We start from the raw sequence: 18,661 nt of genomic DNA on the forward strand, positions 1-18,661 counted from the left end.
TTACCATAAGTGTAAAGTTTGTTGTTGAGCTGAAGATTTTATGAGCCAAAAATTCCCTGTATAACCTCCTGCTGAGGACCAGAGGTAGTCTTAGAATGTAAGTGTCCCTAAGGAACAGGAAGAAGGTACCTGCTGGAGTGGTAGACTCGGAGTAGGAAATGTGATGATGTGGAATTGGGGCCAATGGAGGAGTCTTTGAATACTTTTTATCTTGGAGGGATGCAGAGAAAGTGACATCTTAGCAAATTTACTCCAACAGCGTACTGGAAGGCTTATTGGATATTAGGCAAGGAGGCAGCTGGTTGGATGGAAAGCAGTCAGAAGGAAATTGTGCTAAGATGATTGGTAATACGATTGGGAACTTCCCTCTCTCCACAATTTTCCACATTACCAGATCAATGGGTTCCCTTGCTGATTCCTTCCAATAGGCTCAGACCTTTCCTGTCCTCAAACAGACAAAAACTTTGCCTTGAGTCTACCCAGAATCTTTTCAACTTATCATCTTAGAGCCTTCCTCCCTTTCATTGCTTAACACGTGGAAAAAGTCATAAACAGTTCTGGCCTCCACTTTAACTCAACCCCCTTCACTTATCAAGCTCTTGTAATCTGGCTTCTTGCCCCATTGTTCTATGGTAAAGGTCTCTTAATTGCTAAATGACTAATTACTAAATTTCCAAATCGCTTTCCACCTTGACCTTTCTGCAGGATTGGACACTGTGTACACACCCTCTGACTCAATACTCTGCTCCCTAGGTTTCCAGGATGGCTCTTTCCTGGTTCTCCTCCTACCTGTCTAACTTGCTTGCTCACTGGCACGCTCTCTCTCTCTCTCTCTCTCTCTCTCTCTCTCTCTCTCTCTCTCTCTCTCTCTTTCTGTCTCTCTCTCTCTCTCTTTCCCTCCCTCCCTCCCTTCATCCCTCCCTCCACCACTCCCTCCTTGTATTGCGACAGAATAGTTTATCTTTGACTCTCCCCTGCTATTACTCTTACCTTGGTCTATACTGGGTATTTGTCATTTTTCCATAATACATCTTGCCACTGGACCCAGATGGCTCTGGAGGAGAGAGTGAGGTTGGTGACCTTGCACAGCCCTCCCTCACTTAAATCCAATTCACTGCAAGTCATGACATCTGTCATGGTCCTCTTCGAAAATGAAGGACAAACAACAACAACTAGAAGCTAAACTACTTTATGGCAGATACTGGATAAATTTCATCTTTGTCCCTCTTTGCCTTTCATATAATAGGCAACTAATAACTGTTTATTACAAGGAAACTTCTCTCCATCCCCTCTCACCTTTACTGGCAGCACTGTCTAGATAGAATGTCTGAAATCCCGCCATTTGGGATCTTGTTACTGTTCAGTCATGTCCAACTTCGAGATCCTATTTGGGGTTTTCTTGGTGAAGATATTGGAGTGGTTTGTCATTTTCTTTTCCAGCTCATTTTACAGATGAGGAAGCAGGAAAACAGGGTTAAGTGATTTGATTTGCCCATGCTCAAAAAGATAGTGTGTGAGACCACATTTGAACCCAGGAAAATGAGTCTTCCTGAATCCAGGTCTGCTACTCTCTCTCGATTTTGTTCTTCTTCCAAAGTCTTTATCAAAGGGCAAAAAATATTGAATTACTTTCACCCATTCACAACAATACTGTGAATTAGTTATGCAGTGCTGAGATTAGGTCCCTGGGGCACAGGAGAAAAAAGGAGCAGTTTAATATTAATGTAGAATGTAGCCCCAAATCTACTGTATAATTCAGATTTGGGGGAGAGGGCAGTGGTAAAAGGGAGAGCACTGAAGATAAAAGTTGCATGCTTCACAATTTTGCCTGATGTAGCCATAAGTTTGAGTGCTATAGAATTAATTTATAGATGGATAATATGGGCATGAGCATGCAAGAATGGGGAGTAGCTGCTCAGGCAGAAGGGGACTGAGTGCCCCAATTGATGCAATTAGCTTCAGTGTCAGTTGGTGTTAGGATCTCATTTCAGCAAAGATAAATCACTGCAGAGGCAGCAGTTAGGTGTAATGGGAGAACACTAGGATTGGAACCAGCAGAAACTTGGGTTCAAATCTTGCCTCCAAATACTTATTACCAGGACATATCATCCCATCTCTATGAATTTTCACTTTCCTCATCTATGAAATGAGGCACCTATAGTTGTTTAACTCAAATGAGAGTCAAATGAAAAACTATATGCAAAAGAGTCACTCCTTTTTCCTGCCTTCTTCCTACCTGTGTGACTGTTCTTTCTCAATCTCTTTTGCTTAGTCTCCTCAAAATCCATATCACACCCCCTAATTGTGAGTGCTCCCCCAGTACTGTCCTAGGCCCTTCTCCCTCTACATCCTTTCTCTTTCTTGGTAACCTCATCAACTCCCCTGAGTTTAATTCTTATCTCTATGCAGATGTCTCATATATATCTGTATCTATTTGGATATATCTTTATCTGGATCAGGGGTTCTCAACCTATGGTCTGTAAACTTTTAAAAAATGGACAATTTTGCTTCAACTTAGTCAGCTTCTTTTGTAATCCTATATCTTTTATTTTATGCATTTAAAAAAACATTACTCTGAGAAAGGGTTCATGGACTTCACCAGATGATCAAAGGGGTTGATGACATAAAAAAGTTAAGAATTCCTGCTACAAAGATATGTGTGTACATATATATCAGATGGCTAGATGGTTAGTTCGAGGGATAGATGGATGGGTGGATGGATGGATGGATGGATGGATGGATGGATGGATGGATGGATGGATGGATGGATGAATAGATGGATGGACGGATGGATGAATTCAGCCCCAGTACTTTCCCTTAGTTCCAATCCTGCATTACCATTGCCTATTGAACACTTCATATGGGATATTTTGAGTCATTTCAAACTCATTTTATCCAAAATTGAATTCATTATATTTTACCATAAAACCTCTCTTCTTCCTATGATCACTTTTTCTTTCAGTCACCACCATCCTTCCAGAATCCTTGGTTAGTAATTATGGCATTGTTGGCTCCTCACTCTTCCTTACCTCACATGGCCACTAAGTTGACAAATCCTGATATGTTTGCCTCCATAATATTTCCTGATTCTGACCCCTTTCTACTCACCCAGCTACCACTTTAGTTCAGGTCCTCATTACCTCTCACCTAGATTATTGCAACAGTTTCCTAATGGATCTCCCAGCCTCAATTCTTTGACCACACCAGTCCATCCTACACACAGCTGCCAAAGTAATTTTCCTTAAGTGCTGTTCTGACCATGTGACTGCCCTACTCAACTCCAGGGGTTCCCTATTTTCTCTTGGATAAAATATAAAGTCTATTTGTCTTTTATAGCCCTTCACAACCTGGACCTAAGCTATCTTTTCAGTCTGATTGAACGTTACCTCCAAATCCCACACTGCAATTCAGCTAATCTGCCCTTTCTGAGATTCCTCACACACGACACTCCATCTCTTAAATCCATGTCTTTGTGCTAGATGTCCCACATGCCTGGAATTTACTCCCTCCTGATCTTTGCCTCAGACCTCTTCTTTTTAATATATAGCTTAAACAACATCTTTGGCAGAAAGAGTTTTTTCCTGATTCCCCTGCTCCCATATGCTAGTGCCTTTCTTTCTTTATAATCTTGTTGCAGAATTAGTGCAATTAAGAACAATCTAAGACACTATACACAGAATCATAACTGGAAAGTTATCAGAAACCATCTAATTCAATCATTATATGAATAGGAATCCCATCTTCCTGTCAGTCACCCTTTCCTTTAAAACTTCTAGATATTCACTTCCTCTCAGCCAGTTCATTCCACTTTGGGACACCTCATTTTCTTTTCTTAAATAATCGAGTCTTCCTCTCAAGCTGCCCATCCATTGCTTCTAATTCTGCCCCTTGAACTGAAGTAGAAGAAGCCTCTCTCTCTCCCATGACAGTATTTAAGATGATCCTCCTATATCTTCTTTCTTGTTTAAACATACACAAAGTAATTAAATGTTAAAATACCTATAGCCAAGTGCCAAAAGTATATCAATCACAGAATAATATATTTGGAGTTTCAAGAATATCAGAGATCATCTAGTGGAATTGCCTTATTGTTACTAATGAAAGAACAGACCCAGAAGGGTTAAAAGACTTGTTCAGTTGTGTCTGACTTTTTGTGACCCCATTTAGTATTTTCTAGACAAAAGATACTGGAGTGGTTTGCCATTTCCTTCTCCAGCTCATTTTAGAAATGAGAAAACCAAGGCAAACAGGGCTATGACTTGCCCAGGGTCACACAGCTAGTGAGTGTCTAAGGCCAGATTTGAACTCAGATCTTCCTGATTCCAGATGCATCACTCCTTCCACTGAGCCAACTAGTTGCCTGTAAATGATTAGTCCAAGGATAAAGAATTACTAAACTGTAATATCTGGGGTTAGGACCCAAGTCCTTAAATCCAAATCTAGACCTCTTTCTACCTCAGCCTCTTGTCTCTCCAATGTTAAAGACAGTAAAAGAAATGGCTGGGTAGGAGGGTAGAATAACAAATAAACCCCTGGGCTACTAAAGTGGGGGACACATTTATCGGGGCTGAAGCTGATCTGTTTAAGTGTTCCACTAGCTTGTTGATGGTGTTTGACAAACTAGATATCAAGATGGCCTGTGAGTAATGGAAAAATCATCCTTCAGTAAACAAAGAGCTCACTTCTCACATTGCTCTGGGCTCTAGAGCAGCAGTCAAGTGACCCACAGAGGTCTTTCACACATTAAATGGTAAACTTCACGGTTTCCCAACTCCCCAGGGGCACCAGTATAGGAGCCTAGAAACAGGTTAGCTCCGTCAATACTGTTAGGATGAGAGCCAGGGGACTCCAGCAAAGCCCTGGGGAAGTAGGGAGACTGAAAAGCAAAGGATTACACAACCATTCCAGTATATGGGGACAACATTTAGCTGTGATATTTAAGGAGAAGGATGGGTGGGTACTATTTGCCAGTGAATGTAAGGCTGGCCAAAGCCCTGTTGCCTTTGGGCAGAATTGGTTTATCAGAAGAGAAAATAACTGATCCAACTAAGCCAGTGAGCTTGGGGAAGGGTGTGGTTGCAGCTGTCTGGGTATCCCTAGCCTGTCTCCCTTTACATGGGCATTTTCTGTGTTCTGACCTATAGGAAGGGAGTTGAGCAGTGAGGAGGAAAGAAATGGGATGGGAAGGGTTGTGTGGCAGTGTCTCCCTCCCCCGGGCATTCTGCATGGTTTGGCTATGCTTAGCACTTCCCCAGAGTGGGTGTGGAGAGGTAGGGAGTGAAAAAAGAGAGGAGGGGTGCTCAATTTGCCAAAGGAGAAGCATAGAATTCAAATCACAGCCCTGGCTGCAGATCTGAAAAGCCCCACATATAAGTTACATTCTCTGAAGGGAGTAATCATGCCAAAACTTTCAGGGGCTCCCCATTGCCTAGATAAACCTCAGATCTTGGCTTTTAAACCCTCCTCAATCTGGTTCCAATCTAACTTTCCAGCTTGATCTTATACAACTTGCTTGACATTCTCTACATTCTGGCCAGATGATTCACTCGTGCCCTGCCCCTGACTATCTTCATACCCTTATTCCCCATACCTAAAATGCCCTTCTTTATCCTACCCCCAAACATCATCTTTTTTCATCCTCTTCCCACTCTTTTAAGACCCAATGCCAGGAATATATAGTCAGAGAAGCCTTTCCTAATCTCCTCCCAAGGGTCACTTTTCTTTAAACTTTGGTTATCTCCTCTGCATTTATTACATTATATTTCCCCCATCATAATTATACAAATATATGCTTTTACCAAGCACACACACCTTAAACTGTAAGCTCCTCAGGGCAAGGATCATGCCTTATTGCATCTTTACTGCCTCAAAGACTAGAATAATGCCTTGTGCTCTAAAAACTTTTGCGGAATACAATTTCACTTTAAACAGGTCTCTGTATAAGAAGCTACGAGGTTGTCACTGCTGAAAGTATAATTCACAAATGAATTATGAATAAGTCACAAATTTGAGGTGTTCGATCAAGTAAAGGAAATTAGATTGGGAAACTTTTAAAAATTACATATTTCTCTGACTTTTAATTCATTCATTCATTCAACCAACAAACATTTATTAAGCACCCACTATGTGCCAAGCACAATTTTTGACAAAAACAATTTTTGACCCATGGAGTTTACATTCAGGTCACTAAAAAAGGGATTTTTTAAATTGATAACTCAAGGTCATTAAGATGAATAACCATTGTATGATACTGATACTCTTGAGGGCAGCTAGGTGGTACAGTGGATAAAGTACTGGCCATGGATTTAGGAGGACCTGAGTTCAAATCCAGCCTCAGACACTGGACACTTACTACCTGTGTGACCGTGGGCAAGTCACTTAATCCTCATTGCCCTGCCCCCCCCCAAAAAAAGATAGTGATATCTTCAGAGATTTCTGAGTCATTTAGAACTGTTAGCCCCGACTTTTTGGTATGTATATATGTATATGTATATATGTTTGTATGTGTATGTATTATGGCTTATTCTTCACAATCTGCTGTTACTTCTTCCCAACAGCAATAAAATTACCTTGGATCATTCCCTAGTGGGGTCATACTTATCATAAATGGCATAGCTACTCAGCTCCTCTCTTCCAAACACTCCTTCCATTCCAATATGCTGCTTCCACATTCAAGGAGGTTCATTGACTATAGCTAGGTGGTACAGACCACTGGGCCGCAGGAAGATCTGAATTCAAATCCAACTTTAGCCACTTACTAGCTGTGTGACCCTAGGCAAGTTACTTAACAACCCCTGTTTGCCTCAGTTTCTCATCTGTAAAAAACAATGGAGATACATTGGAAAAGGAAGTGGCAAACTATTCTTGTCCATGGGGTCATGAAGAGTTGAACATGACTGAATGACTAAATGACAACAACAATGCCATATTAACTTGTTCACTCAAAAAACAAGGAGCTTTACTGAGGACCCCCTAGTGTAGTAAACCTAGCCCTCACAAAGAGGATTCCGATCTACTTACGAAGCACTTTACACTTTACAAAGTATTTCCACATTTATTATCTATCTCATGTTGATCCTCTCCCAAACCCTGTCAGATAATAAGCCCTACCTACCTCACTTGACTCAATTTTAGGAGCAAAGAAACTGAGGCTCAGAGAGGTCAACTGAATGACCTGTGGTCACCTTTAGTTGCCAAGTCAGAACCCAAGCTAACCTAGTCTAACTTCAATAAATAACCAAGATTGGCAGGGGAAATGAAGATTATTTTGCATAGACAGTCTCCTGAACACATTAAATAGCAAATTTCTGGGTCAGACTAATTTATTTTCTGCTGTAATTTACTTGGGAGAAAATGAAATAATACTAGTTGAAATGGCATCCTTACTGATAATTTCTCAAGGAAACATTAACACTGTATGGAAAAGGAGTAATTTTTAAGCAAGTTGAGTGACCTTTGAACATTGTTAGTCCCTTGGACCTCACAGGATAGTGTGCCACAGTGATTTCCAAACTAGTAAGAACTCTTTTTTAAAGAACCGGAAGCAACCCAGTTTTCTTCTCACCCCATTCTAATGGCGTGTTCTATGTCTGTGACCATTCAGATGAAGGTGCCACCCTCATAAGACGTAGGGGCTTGGAAGGATAGCTGTCCCACAGATTCCACTGAAAATAGAGGACCCTCATGACTGACTCCGCTTCTGACCCCCACCTCCCTAAACCTAAAACACCACCACAGGGACATGGTACTCACTGGGTGAAAAATTCCAAGAGAAAAGTAACTGACCAGTAATAGACTCCCAGCTGGATAACAGTCTCGCTGTGTGGCCTCAAGCCAGCCATCCCCACACCTCCCTAGGCCTTACCTTCTTCCTTAGTTAATGAGTAGATTGGACCTTCTACCCTTCTTTACATAAATAATGGACTGTGGATATGGAACACCACATGTGATGTAAGACTGTTGCTGAACTAAGTCCTTTTCTGAGCAGTTTTCCCCTTCAGCCTTCTCTCTCTCTTTTTAAAGACCCTGTGTTACAAAGAGTGGCTCTCTGGGAGGAGGAATGGGAGGAGGAAGGGGAGGAGGAGCAAGAGGAGGAGGAGGGAAGGAGAGATATATGTGGAAAATAAGATGATGTTAAAAACAAAAGATATCACGTTTTTTTTTCCTTAAAATAAATGACTTAAGCAGCATGTTACCACATTGGCCCATACATAAATTGACCAGGAATATATAACATACCCTTAAAATGCGATTTCTTGGAAAGGGATATATAGATATAGATGAGATAGAGATAGAGATAGAGATGTTATAGATATGGATATGGATATGAATATAGATATATGTATGATATTGATAGATATAGGTAGAGTAGAAGTAGAGGTAGAGGTAGAGATAGAGATATACACATTTATACATATATACACACCTATATTTATACATATGTGTATAGAATATATTTTATATACATATATACATACATACATGCACACATACAGATATACATATGTATGTAAAACAGTAAAATGATGAAGTTGGCCTCAACTACTCTGATAATCTATGGTAGAGGTTCTTAATCTCTTTTTGTCCCATGGATTGCTTTGAATAGTCTGGTGATATCTTCTCACAATGATATTTTTAAAGGCATAAGATAAATTATACAGGATTACAAAGGAAGCCAAAATAAAATACAGTTATCATTAAAAAAATTAATATTCCCCAAATTAAGACCTTTATCCTGTGTTCTATCTTTTAAGATTCTATCCATCCATGTAACCAACAAAGTCCAGCAAATGGATAATTTTGATTATATTAAATTTATATTAAATATTTATATCAAATTTATATTAAATTTATTAATGAGATTTATTAATGAAATTAAATTTGATTATAGTAAATTTAAAAGGTTTTACACAAACAAAAGCAATGTAGCCAAAATTAGAAGGAAAACAGAAAACTGGGGGGAATTTTTTTACAGCAATATCTCTGATAAAGGCTTCATTTCTCAAATATATGAAGCACTGAGTCAAATTTATGAGAATACAAGACATTCCAAAACTGATAAATGATCAAAGGATATGAACAGATAATTTTCAGAAGAAGAAATCAAAACTATCTATAGTCATATGAAAAAATGCTCTAAATCACTATAGATTAGAGAAATGCAAATTAAAACAATTCTGAGGTACCAGCCCACATCTATCAGATTGGCTTTGAGAGAAAAGGAAAATGATAAATCTTGGAGAGGAAGTAGGAAAATTGGAACATTAATGCACTGTTGTTAGAATTGTCAACTAATCCAACCATTCTAGAGAGCAATTTGGAACTATGCCCAAAGGACTATAAATCAGTGCATACCCTTTGATCCAGCAATATCACTTCTAGATCTGTATTCCAAACAGAATTTTTTTTAATGGAAAGGAATTATTTGGCCAAAAATATTTATAGCAGCTCTATTTGTGATGGCAAAGAATTGGAAATTGAGGGGATGTCCATCAATTTGGAAATAGCTGAACAAATTGTGGTATGTGATTATGACGGAATACTGTTGTACTATAAATAATGACAAGCAGGATGCTTTCAGAAAAATCTGCAAAGACTTACAGGAATTGATGCAAAGTAAAATGAGCAGAATCAAGAGAACACTGTACATAGTAACAGAACTGTAGGATGATCAATTGTGAATGACTTAGCTATTCTCAGCAATACAAGACAAGTCCAAAGGACTTATGATGAAAAATGTTGTCTCCCTCCAGACAAAGAACTGATGGAGTCTAAATACAGATTGAAGCATACCATTTTTCACTTTCTTTATTTTCGTGTGGTTTTCTGTCTTTGTTTTCTTTCACAACATGACTAATATGGAAATATGTTTTGAATGACCGCACATGCATAACCTATATAAAATTGCTTGCCATCTCAGGGAGGGGAAGGGGGAGAATTTAGAACTCAACATTTTAAAAAATTAAAATTATTTTTACATGGAATTTGCTCAAAATTCAAAGATCCCATCCATTGAAACATTTATTAAATACCCACTATCTGTATAAATGCTAGGGAGTGGAGAAGATGCAAAATTCAGAGACATTATTTTTAACCTAATAGAGCTTACAGTCTAGTGATCTGTGTTTCAGAATTACTTATAGCTCTAACACTGTATCATTCTAAAACAAGAGACATGTATTGATAGTATATAGGTAAGCAGAGATTATAGGTTTTGGGCATTTTCCAAAGTTATTTCTTATTTCAATATTATATCAGTGTAGCATTTGTCATGGACATTTTCTAAAATGCCCAAATTATAAACTGCAAACTATTAGAATCTTATATTTTATAAAATCCACAACATATTGAACTACTACATGTTGGAATATTGTATTAAAGAAACTAGAAACACAAGTTGTCAGGGCTGGAAGAAACTTAAGAGATCACCTTAATTCAACCCTCTCATTTTATAGGTGAAGAAACTAAGATTTGAGAGGTGAGGTGATTAACTAAGGTCACATACCAACTCAAGGGCAAAGGTGGGACCAGAACCAACATTTCTCATCTCCTATTTTGGTTTTCTTTCCATTAAACATCATTGCCTCAACATATGCAACAAAACATAACCATGTTTGTTCAGTCCTTTTCTTTGACTTCACAAGATCTCACGACTATGAGATTGAGCAATGTATCCCTCCATTGCTTTGGTACCCAGAGAATTGGTTTGGGTTAATTTGATTATCCAAGTCTTGACAACTGGTGTAGGCCAGGATACCAGTTGGACAAGAGACTACATGGCATACCACAATTTCCCTTTTCCCATTCAATTAAACTATATTTGTTATTCTTGCTTATAGATTAGAAAGAGAATCTAGGTTTGGAGTCAACAATCCAGTATTCAGTGCTGGTCCTTCCACTTACTCGCCTGTGAATAGTCAAGTCAATTCCTTTTCCTGGGCCCTAGTTTTCCTCCCTTACTGAATGGACTGGACTATCTATAAGACTTTTCTAGGTCTGTTCTATGGTCTTTTGTCTTTAATGTTTTATGATAATTACTCACATCTTTATTCTTGTTTGATAAAGTTAATTAGAGAGCTCACTTTGTCTCTATCTGTCTCCCTCTCATCCTCCCTTTTTCTCTCCCTCTCCCTCTTCATGTAGTAAAAATAAATATTGGATGACATAAAGTTACTGAAGAATCAAAGCATCTTAATACATTGTATCACCAAACATCTGGATGCATGATAACATCTTTGAAATATAAAGGAAGCCAGAACTTCCTCCTGAATGAAGGACTAAAGCTCCCTATATTTTTGATCATCAGTCCTGTGAATTTGGAGCTTGAGAGGTGATCAAAAGATACTCTGTCATTCACGTCTGGATGGAAGTTCTATAAGATGACTGTAGGTTTTGTTCCTTTTCTTGCCCCCTTTGGAGAATTACAGTAGCTTCACCCTCATTAGAAATGATAGATCCGGGGGGAGGGAGGGGAGGGAGGGAGAAAAATCTGAAATTGTAAAGCTTGTATAAACAAAAGTTGAGAACTATCTTTACATGTAACGGAAAAATAAAATACCTTATATGTAAAAAAAATAAATAAAATAAACACTTACATTAAAAAAAGAAATAAAACAAGCATTCTATAACTTAGTAGAAAAGAAAAAAAGATGATTGCACATGAGACTGCAAATCTATTATGTACAACTTGTTATTCTTTTAAAATATATAATAAAGTTATCATGTAACTTAAAAAAAAAAGAAATGATAGATCCCAGACACTTTGGAGAGCCAGGTGACCTATACCAGGGCTTCTTAAACTTCTTCCATTCATGACACCTTTTCTCCAGAGTACTACCCTAGGGATATATGTATACAAAATAGGTATATATAACCTTTACTGTTGCCAAATTTTTTGTGGCCCCCATATTCAGTTACGTGACCCCATATAGGGTCACAACCCACAGTTTAAGAAGCTTTGACCTATACAGAGGTGTATCACAACATTTACGAGTCCTTGGCACCATGATTTCAGGGCATAGATTGCCCATATAGTTTCCTCTGCCTCATGGATTTGAACACAGGACTAAGCATAATTCCATATTCTAATGGATCCATGATCCCATGGGCATGGGGCTTCCTTCTGTCAGGGCAGATCACCATTCAGCAACACACTTATATTTCCATAAATTCTCTCTGGAGGATCCACCTATTATTGATTAGAATGCTTCCACTGATTCCTTTCCTATTTCATAGTTACTGATGCAGCAATGGGGTTCTCCATCTGTTCTGTAACTACATGATCAGCCCACCTTCTTTTCTAGCCATATGTGTCCTCAATACCAATTCTGCCATTTCTTGTATACATATCATCTTTGGTGGATATAACACTGGACTTGAAGGCAGGAAAGCCTGGTTGGAATCCCATCCCTGACACTGGCTGTGTACCCATGGGCATGCCCTTTAATCTCTCTGTCTCCCTCAGTTTCCTAATCAGTAAAATGGAGATGACATGTAAAATACATATCTCACAGGTTTAAGGTTCAAATGTAATTATAGATATAAATATAAATATAGATATAAATTGTATTGCAAAATGCTAAAATATATTTAAAGATCCATATGTTTCAGTTAGTATTATTGCCAATAACATTTTTATTTCACTTTATAGGTTAAAAGGGAAGCTAGGTGGTGTAATGAATAGAGTGCCAGGTTGGAGTCAGAAAGACTTGTCTTTGTGAGTTCAAATCTGGCCTCAGACTAGCTGTGTGAACCTGAGCAAGTCCCTTAATCCCATTTGCCTCAGTTTCCTCATCTGTAAAAATTAGGAGAAGGAAATGGCAAACCACTCCAGTACCTCTGGCAAGAAAACACCAAATGGGGTCACAAAGAGTCAGATGACTGTTGTGAGGATTCACTTTCTGAACTTTGGGATGTGACATAAACCTGAGGTCCATGAAATCCAGCTTGGATCCCCTTAAAAGCATGTTCCTGTCCCCTGGAAGTCTTACAATGAACATTAATAATATAAATAACGACTAGAGCCATATACTATGATGATAAAAGATTTCACTGGTGTGACTGCTCCTTCCATTAATATTGATTGCAACTTTAGCAGACAGTCTTCATGGGTTGTCATGGCCTGCCTCTAGTGATGTAACTCTCATCTCTTAGCAAAGCTGCCCCTCAGACAAAAGATAAAGCTGATTTCTGGGCCCTTACTCAAAGCATTTCCAGCCTGGTGGGATCCATCAGAGCTGGCACAGCCTCTGAGAGTCTGTGGTTAGCTCATATCACAGCTCATATCACATCAGAAGAAGATGTTAGCAGACGTACAATTCACATACAAAGGTTTTAAACACAAAAAGAAAAGGTGTCTCTTGTGGAGTGCAAGGAACAGTCAACAAAGAAACTTCCCTTCCAGTCCTGGCTCTTTCATCAAGTGGCTAAATGAACTTTGACAAGCTGCTTTATATCTGAATCTAGAATACCGGCACAAGGGGCACACAAGAGGAAGAAAGCATTTTGTCAACCTTCAGGCGTTAAGAAATGAGAGCAGCTGAATTGTTGTGAGAGTCCCTTCCTACTCTGACATTAGTTGGTTCTAGTTTCTTCCTTTGCTAGGCTGCCCTGCCTTTGTTTATTAGAGAAACCTAAAAAAGGTAGCAATTATTGTCATGGCAAACATAAAATTATCCTTCTCACACCTAAACATTACCCCTCTTTGAACCCTCCATTAAGCATATCTCTATTTTTAACAGAGACTTTACAGGGTATCATTTTCTAATATTTGTTCATTCAGTAAATAAATGTCTTGAATTAACTAAACTATCTTGTTTTCCAACCACCTACTGATTGACTATTCATTGCCAAACTTGCAGGGGACAGTTGACTGCTTTAAAATCCCTTTCAAAAATTCCCCAAACCAAACTTGTTAAGTATTTTCTTAAATAATTTTCTGAACAGATAATGTAATGTATTATAGTTTCAGAATAGTAGAAGCTAGAAACGGGCAGCTTCATCTGATTATAGAATCATAGATATTAAAGGAAGAATCTTAGAGGTCATCTACCAAGTGGTTCATTTCACGGGTGAAGAAACTGATGTTAAGAGTCAATCTTGCTTTTCTTTGAGGGGGACTAGCTTTTCTCCCAAGATTTTGAAACATCAGGCAGGATTTCATTACCATTACTACAAGTAATTATTTAGTTAGGGGTGGCAAATAACCAAAGAGGCTTGGAGTTGGAAGAGACTTATGAAGTCAACTGGCCCAACACCCTAGCTGATAAAAGAGACTCCTTGAATACTTCCTGTGTCAGGGAACTCACTGACTCCACAGACAGTCCATGCTGCTTATGGACAGCTTTAATTGTTTAGGAACTTCTTCCTTTTAATTCAATGGATGCATTTGTCATCAATGTTGGCTTTTCCTCTATTGGTACAGAGTGAAGTCCATCCACAATGAGAGACTTCCTCTGTGCCTTTTTTGCATTTTATGTGTAACCACTGGAATACTCAGGCTATTAGCTCTCACCATATGATCAATCCACGTTTCTTCAGTGATCCATTTAATTCCATTTTTCGCCCAATAAATATTTATTAAGCACCTACTATGTGCCAGGCATGGTGCTGCATTTTGGGAATACAGAGACAAAACATTAAGTCAGTTCTTGCCCTCATAATGCTTAAATTCTATTCAGGAAACAACATAGACTTATGAACAAAACAAATACAGGGTAATTTCATGGGGGGGGGCGGAGTAAGAGGCCAGGGAATTGGGAAAAGCCTAGTATGGGAGATAGAATTTAAGCTAAGCTTCTAAGGAAAGGAAGGATTCTCTGAGTCAAGTGAGAAGGGAGTGTATTCCAAGCATGTGATATGACAGGTCCTGGATCAAAAGAATTTCAATAAAATAATAATAGTAATATTTCATAAATTTACAGTAAATTTGTGTAATATAAATCAGTCTACAGACTACTCACATCTACCACGTCACTTGACCTACTACAACCACTAATTATTAATTTGTCCTGGTATTAGCTAATAGCTAGCATTTATATGTTGCCAAATACTTTACACATATTAAATTACTTTTTCCTCACAATAACCTTGTAATATAAGGGCTATATTATCCCCATTTTACAGATGAAAAAATTGAGACAGAGGTTAATTGATTTTCCCAGGGTCACACAGCTATTAAGTTTCTGAAACTGGATTTGAATTCAGGTCTCCCTTACTCTAGGTCTGGTGCTCTGTCCACTTGGTGGACTTTAAGTTTATTAAGCCTTGAAGGCAGGGACTATTTTTGCCTTTCTTTGTATCTCTAGGGCTTAGTACCCTACATAGCAGGCCCTTATGTCAATAAGCATTTCTTAAATGCCTATTATGTACCAGGAATGGTGCCCAACACCTAGCTTAATAAATGCTAGTTAACTTGACTTGCTTTATCCGCAAAATAAACCCATTCACTTAGGGATTCTTAGCCTGTAAACCATAGAATCCCAGGATACAGGGACAAATTTTAGAGGAGCCTGAACTTGAATGGAGGAAAAATTACATCTTCATTTTTACCATCCTCTAAATGAAATTTAGTTTTCCTTTCAGTTACTTAAAGACATTATTCAGGGGAGAGGTCTATGGGCTTCCCCATACTGCCAAGAAAGGAGAGAGGGGGCTGGAACCCCCCCCCCACTTAGATAGATGTAAGATCTTTTCTAGCACTAAAATTAAATTATCTGAGTTGGCAGCGAACGTTAAGAGATGAGGGAGGAATGGTTCAGGAAAAAAAAAGGCCTATTGCATGGGGGGGGGAGGGCGGGGAATGTTAAAGGGACAACTGGATTACAGTGATAGAGATGACCCACATTTGGGTTCCTTGAAGGCATGGACTGAAATTGTTTGCTAGGTGTGGGTGTCCCGGCAGCCCAGAGTGTCACTAGCTACCCACCAGGGCTCCCTGGGAAGGTCCTTCCTCTCAATCTCCTGGAAGATTTCCCTCTCAGATTCGTCCCTTTAGCAGCTCTCTTTCAGTACACCTCATAAAGTCCCTGTTTTCAGACCTCCCCATTTTAGCCACCACTCTCCTAACTCTCCCTGTGGAAGGTCCCCCCCAGGTCTCCCTCTCCTCTGGCTCTCAACGATCCCACCTCCCACCTCTAATCTCTCTTAAACTAACGGCGGGGGCTCCTTCCGCATCGCCTTCACTAAGAGGGTTTGGGCAGAGCTGGCTCTCCTGTTCCTGTCACCAACACTGAATACAGCCAGCCTAGACTTGGCGGCTGGAGACGGTGAAGAGAGAGAGCTGAGCCTTCTATTTCTTACCCGGAGACCCGACACACTTCATTCACATCCCCACACCCAGAACCCCAAAGTTCCATGCCCTGTCTGGGCGCCTGGAATAATCCGCCGCCAGCCGAAACTCCTGGGTGCCTATTATTAGTCGGAGGAGGGGCGCTCTGCCCGGGTGGCTGGAGAGCCCTGCAGTAGCAGCCAGCAGCTGCAGCTACAGCAGCAAGAGACCGGTGCTGCAAGATGATAGGGCTTCTTTCCAAACCCAAACATACACAGAGGGAAACGGTGCAAGCCTCAGTTTTGGGGGGTATTTTGCTTTTTTTGGGGGGGGCTGGAAAGGTACCTGCATTATAACACGATGGACCCGCAAAGGGGCACGGGCTGAGAAAGGAGGTTATTGACTTTAGGCTTCCTGGGAGGCGAGAAGGAGGAAAGGGTGAGGGGCAACACAGTACTTGGATCCAAAAAAAAGGCAAAGTGCTGACTGTTGAACCCATGACATCTGGTGACGAACCCCGGAATCCCAGCAGTGCGACCCTGGGTAGTTCATTCTCCCTTCTGAGCCTCTTTCTCCCATTGCAATGAGAATAGCAGTACCTTTACACCCTATCTCTCTGGGTCCTTCTTGAGAATACCCTTTATAAACGAGAAAGCAAGGTCTTGTCATCATCAGTGAGATGTGGCACAGAACTGTTGCCTGCACCCCCTTCCTGGGCTTCAGAAAAATCTCGTTAGAAGAACTAGGGTGGGGTCACCAGAAAACTACTGCAGCTTTTCCTTCACTCTCCCGGCTCAGAAACACAAGAGACGCAGGGCTCCAGGCCCAAGGGGCGGCCTGAAATGTCCTCAAAATAGCTCCCTCTCTCATTTTAAGATGTGGGGATTTTAGGATGGGGGCGGGGGGGAGCATAGTGGTGGAAATCCTCAAAAATCAGATTAAAATTCAAGGGAGCACGAAATATGAGGTATCAAAGCCGGAGTAGATTTCTGAGGTCAGCTAGTCCAACCTCCTCATTGAAGAGATAGGGAAACTGAGGTCCAAAGAAGAAAAATGACTTACCCACTCACACAGCGACTAGGAGGATTCCTCCCCCCACCCCCCAAGTGGCTGCAAAAGATGAAGACCCTCCTAGCCGGCCAGCCCCTTCTCCTTTGCCCTCCCCTTCTCTCCCTGCGGGCTCAGACCCCAAGTGCTGGGAGGCGTGAGCTGCTCTTACCTGCGCTCATCTTCCCCGAAGGTGAAGGCGCCTGTGGTTAGTGGGTCCAGCTCGCTCCTGCAGCCTCCCCTGGCCAGCTTCCCCAGAGTCGAGGTGGATGCGCTGGGCTCCGGTCCTTGCCACTGCCGCCGCCGCTGGCTCAGACAGGGATGGCTCCACTTCCCCACCCTCTCCTACCTGTTACGCATCAAAAAGTCCCACGAGCAGCAGCAGCAGCCGCAGCTGCAGCAGCAACAGAAGCAGCAGCAGCAACAGAAGCAGCAGTCGCGCGCTCTCAGCCAGTGAGCAGGGAGCGCGGCCACATCCCTCCCTTCCCCGCCTGGGATCGGGTTATAAGCGGTGGTCCACGCCCCCTCCCTCCCAGCTGACACCGCCCCGTAGTTCCCGGGGTCAGTAGCACCGCATCCCCTCAGGCCAACTGGGCAAGAGCTGCCTTGAGCGCCGGGAGGAGGGCGCAGCTGGCACTAGGGCGGCGCGCGCTCTTCTTCCCACGGGCCCCGCGGTGGCAGGTCCGCAGGCACCCCCAGCGCTCGTTCTCCTCACCATCCCCACTGACAGCTCTGTCACTCACTTCCCCGGGCGCGCCTCCCTCCCCTTTCTCTCCCCGCCTCCCTCCTTCCCTAGCTGCTGCCACCACAGTTCACCAGGCTCTCCGCCCGCCCCGTAGGCCAGGTGGTAACCCAGCCCAAGCTCTATGACAGGTCTCCAGCGCAGGGAGGGAGAAGAGTCCCCCCCGCTTCCCCGCCATCCCCCGGGAAAGCACCCTGGGAAGTGTAGGCGGTGCGCCCCAACCCTATGGCATCTCTGGGTGGCCGAGGGCGGAGCGGACTACAAGCCCCACAATGCCCTTCGCAGACAGCCACACAGCTGACAGCAGGAGCCTGCAGTACTCTTTCTCGTTTCTCATGATACAGACAAGGAAACTGAGGCTCAGAGAAGGGACGTGACTTATCCCAAGCTCACACAGTTAGTAAGTGACAGAGCCAGGGCTCAAACTCAGGTGTCCTGACTTCAATCCAAGCTCAGTGCTGTTTGTCTGTGCCGCTTATTTGGCATTTAGTACAACCAAAGTAGAACGAACCTTAGGGACAGTATATGCCAAACGTAATTTAGAGTGAGGAACAGATTAGAAAGGGGGAAAAATGACTTGCTTAAAATCAAACAGCCAGGACTTC

At 41.4% G+C, this 18,661-nt stretch overlaps 1 protein-coding gene across 1 annotated transcript in view; it reads right to left on the reverse strand.

Moving 5' to 3' along the window:
* Positions 1-17,893, reverse strand: part of ABLIM2 (actin binding LIM protein family member 2) — a 303,505-nt gene extending 285,612 nt beyond the window's left edge. Inside the window, exon 1 of the mRNA XM_043970589.1 lies at positions 17,487-17,893. Coding sequence (XP_043826524.1) covers positions 17,487-17,496 — 10 coding nt within the window. The 5' untranslated portion in view covers positions 17,497-17,893. The remainder of the gene's footprint in view (positions 1-17,486) is intronic.
* Between the last annotated feature and the right edge of the window lie 768 nt (positions 17,894-18,661).

Source organism: Dromiciops gliroides, chromosome 6 (genome assembly GCF_019393635.1).
Source record: "Dromiciops gliroides isolate mDroGli1 chromosome 6, mDroGli1.pri, whole genome shotgun sequence".
Taxonomy (NCBI): Eukaryota; Metazoa; Chordata; class Mammalia; order Microbiotheria; family Microbiotheriidae; genus Dromiciops; species Dromiciops gliroides.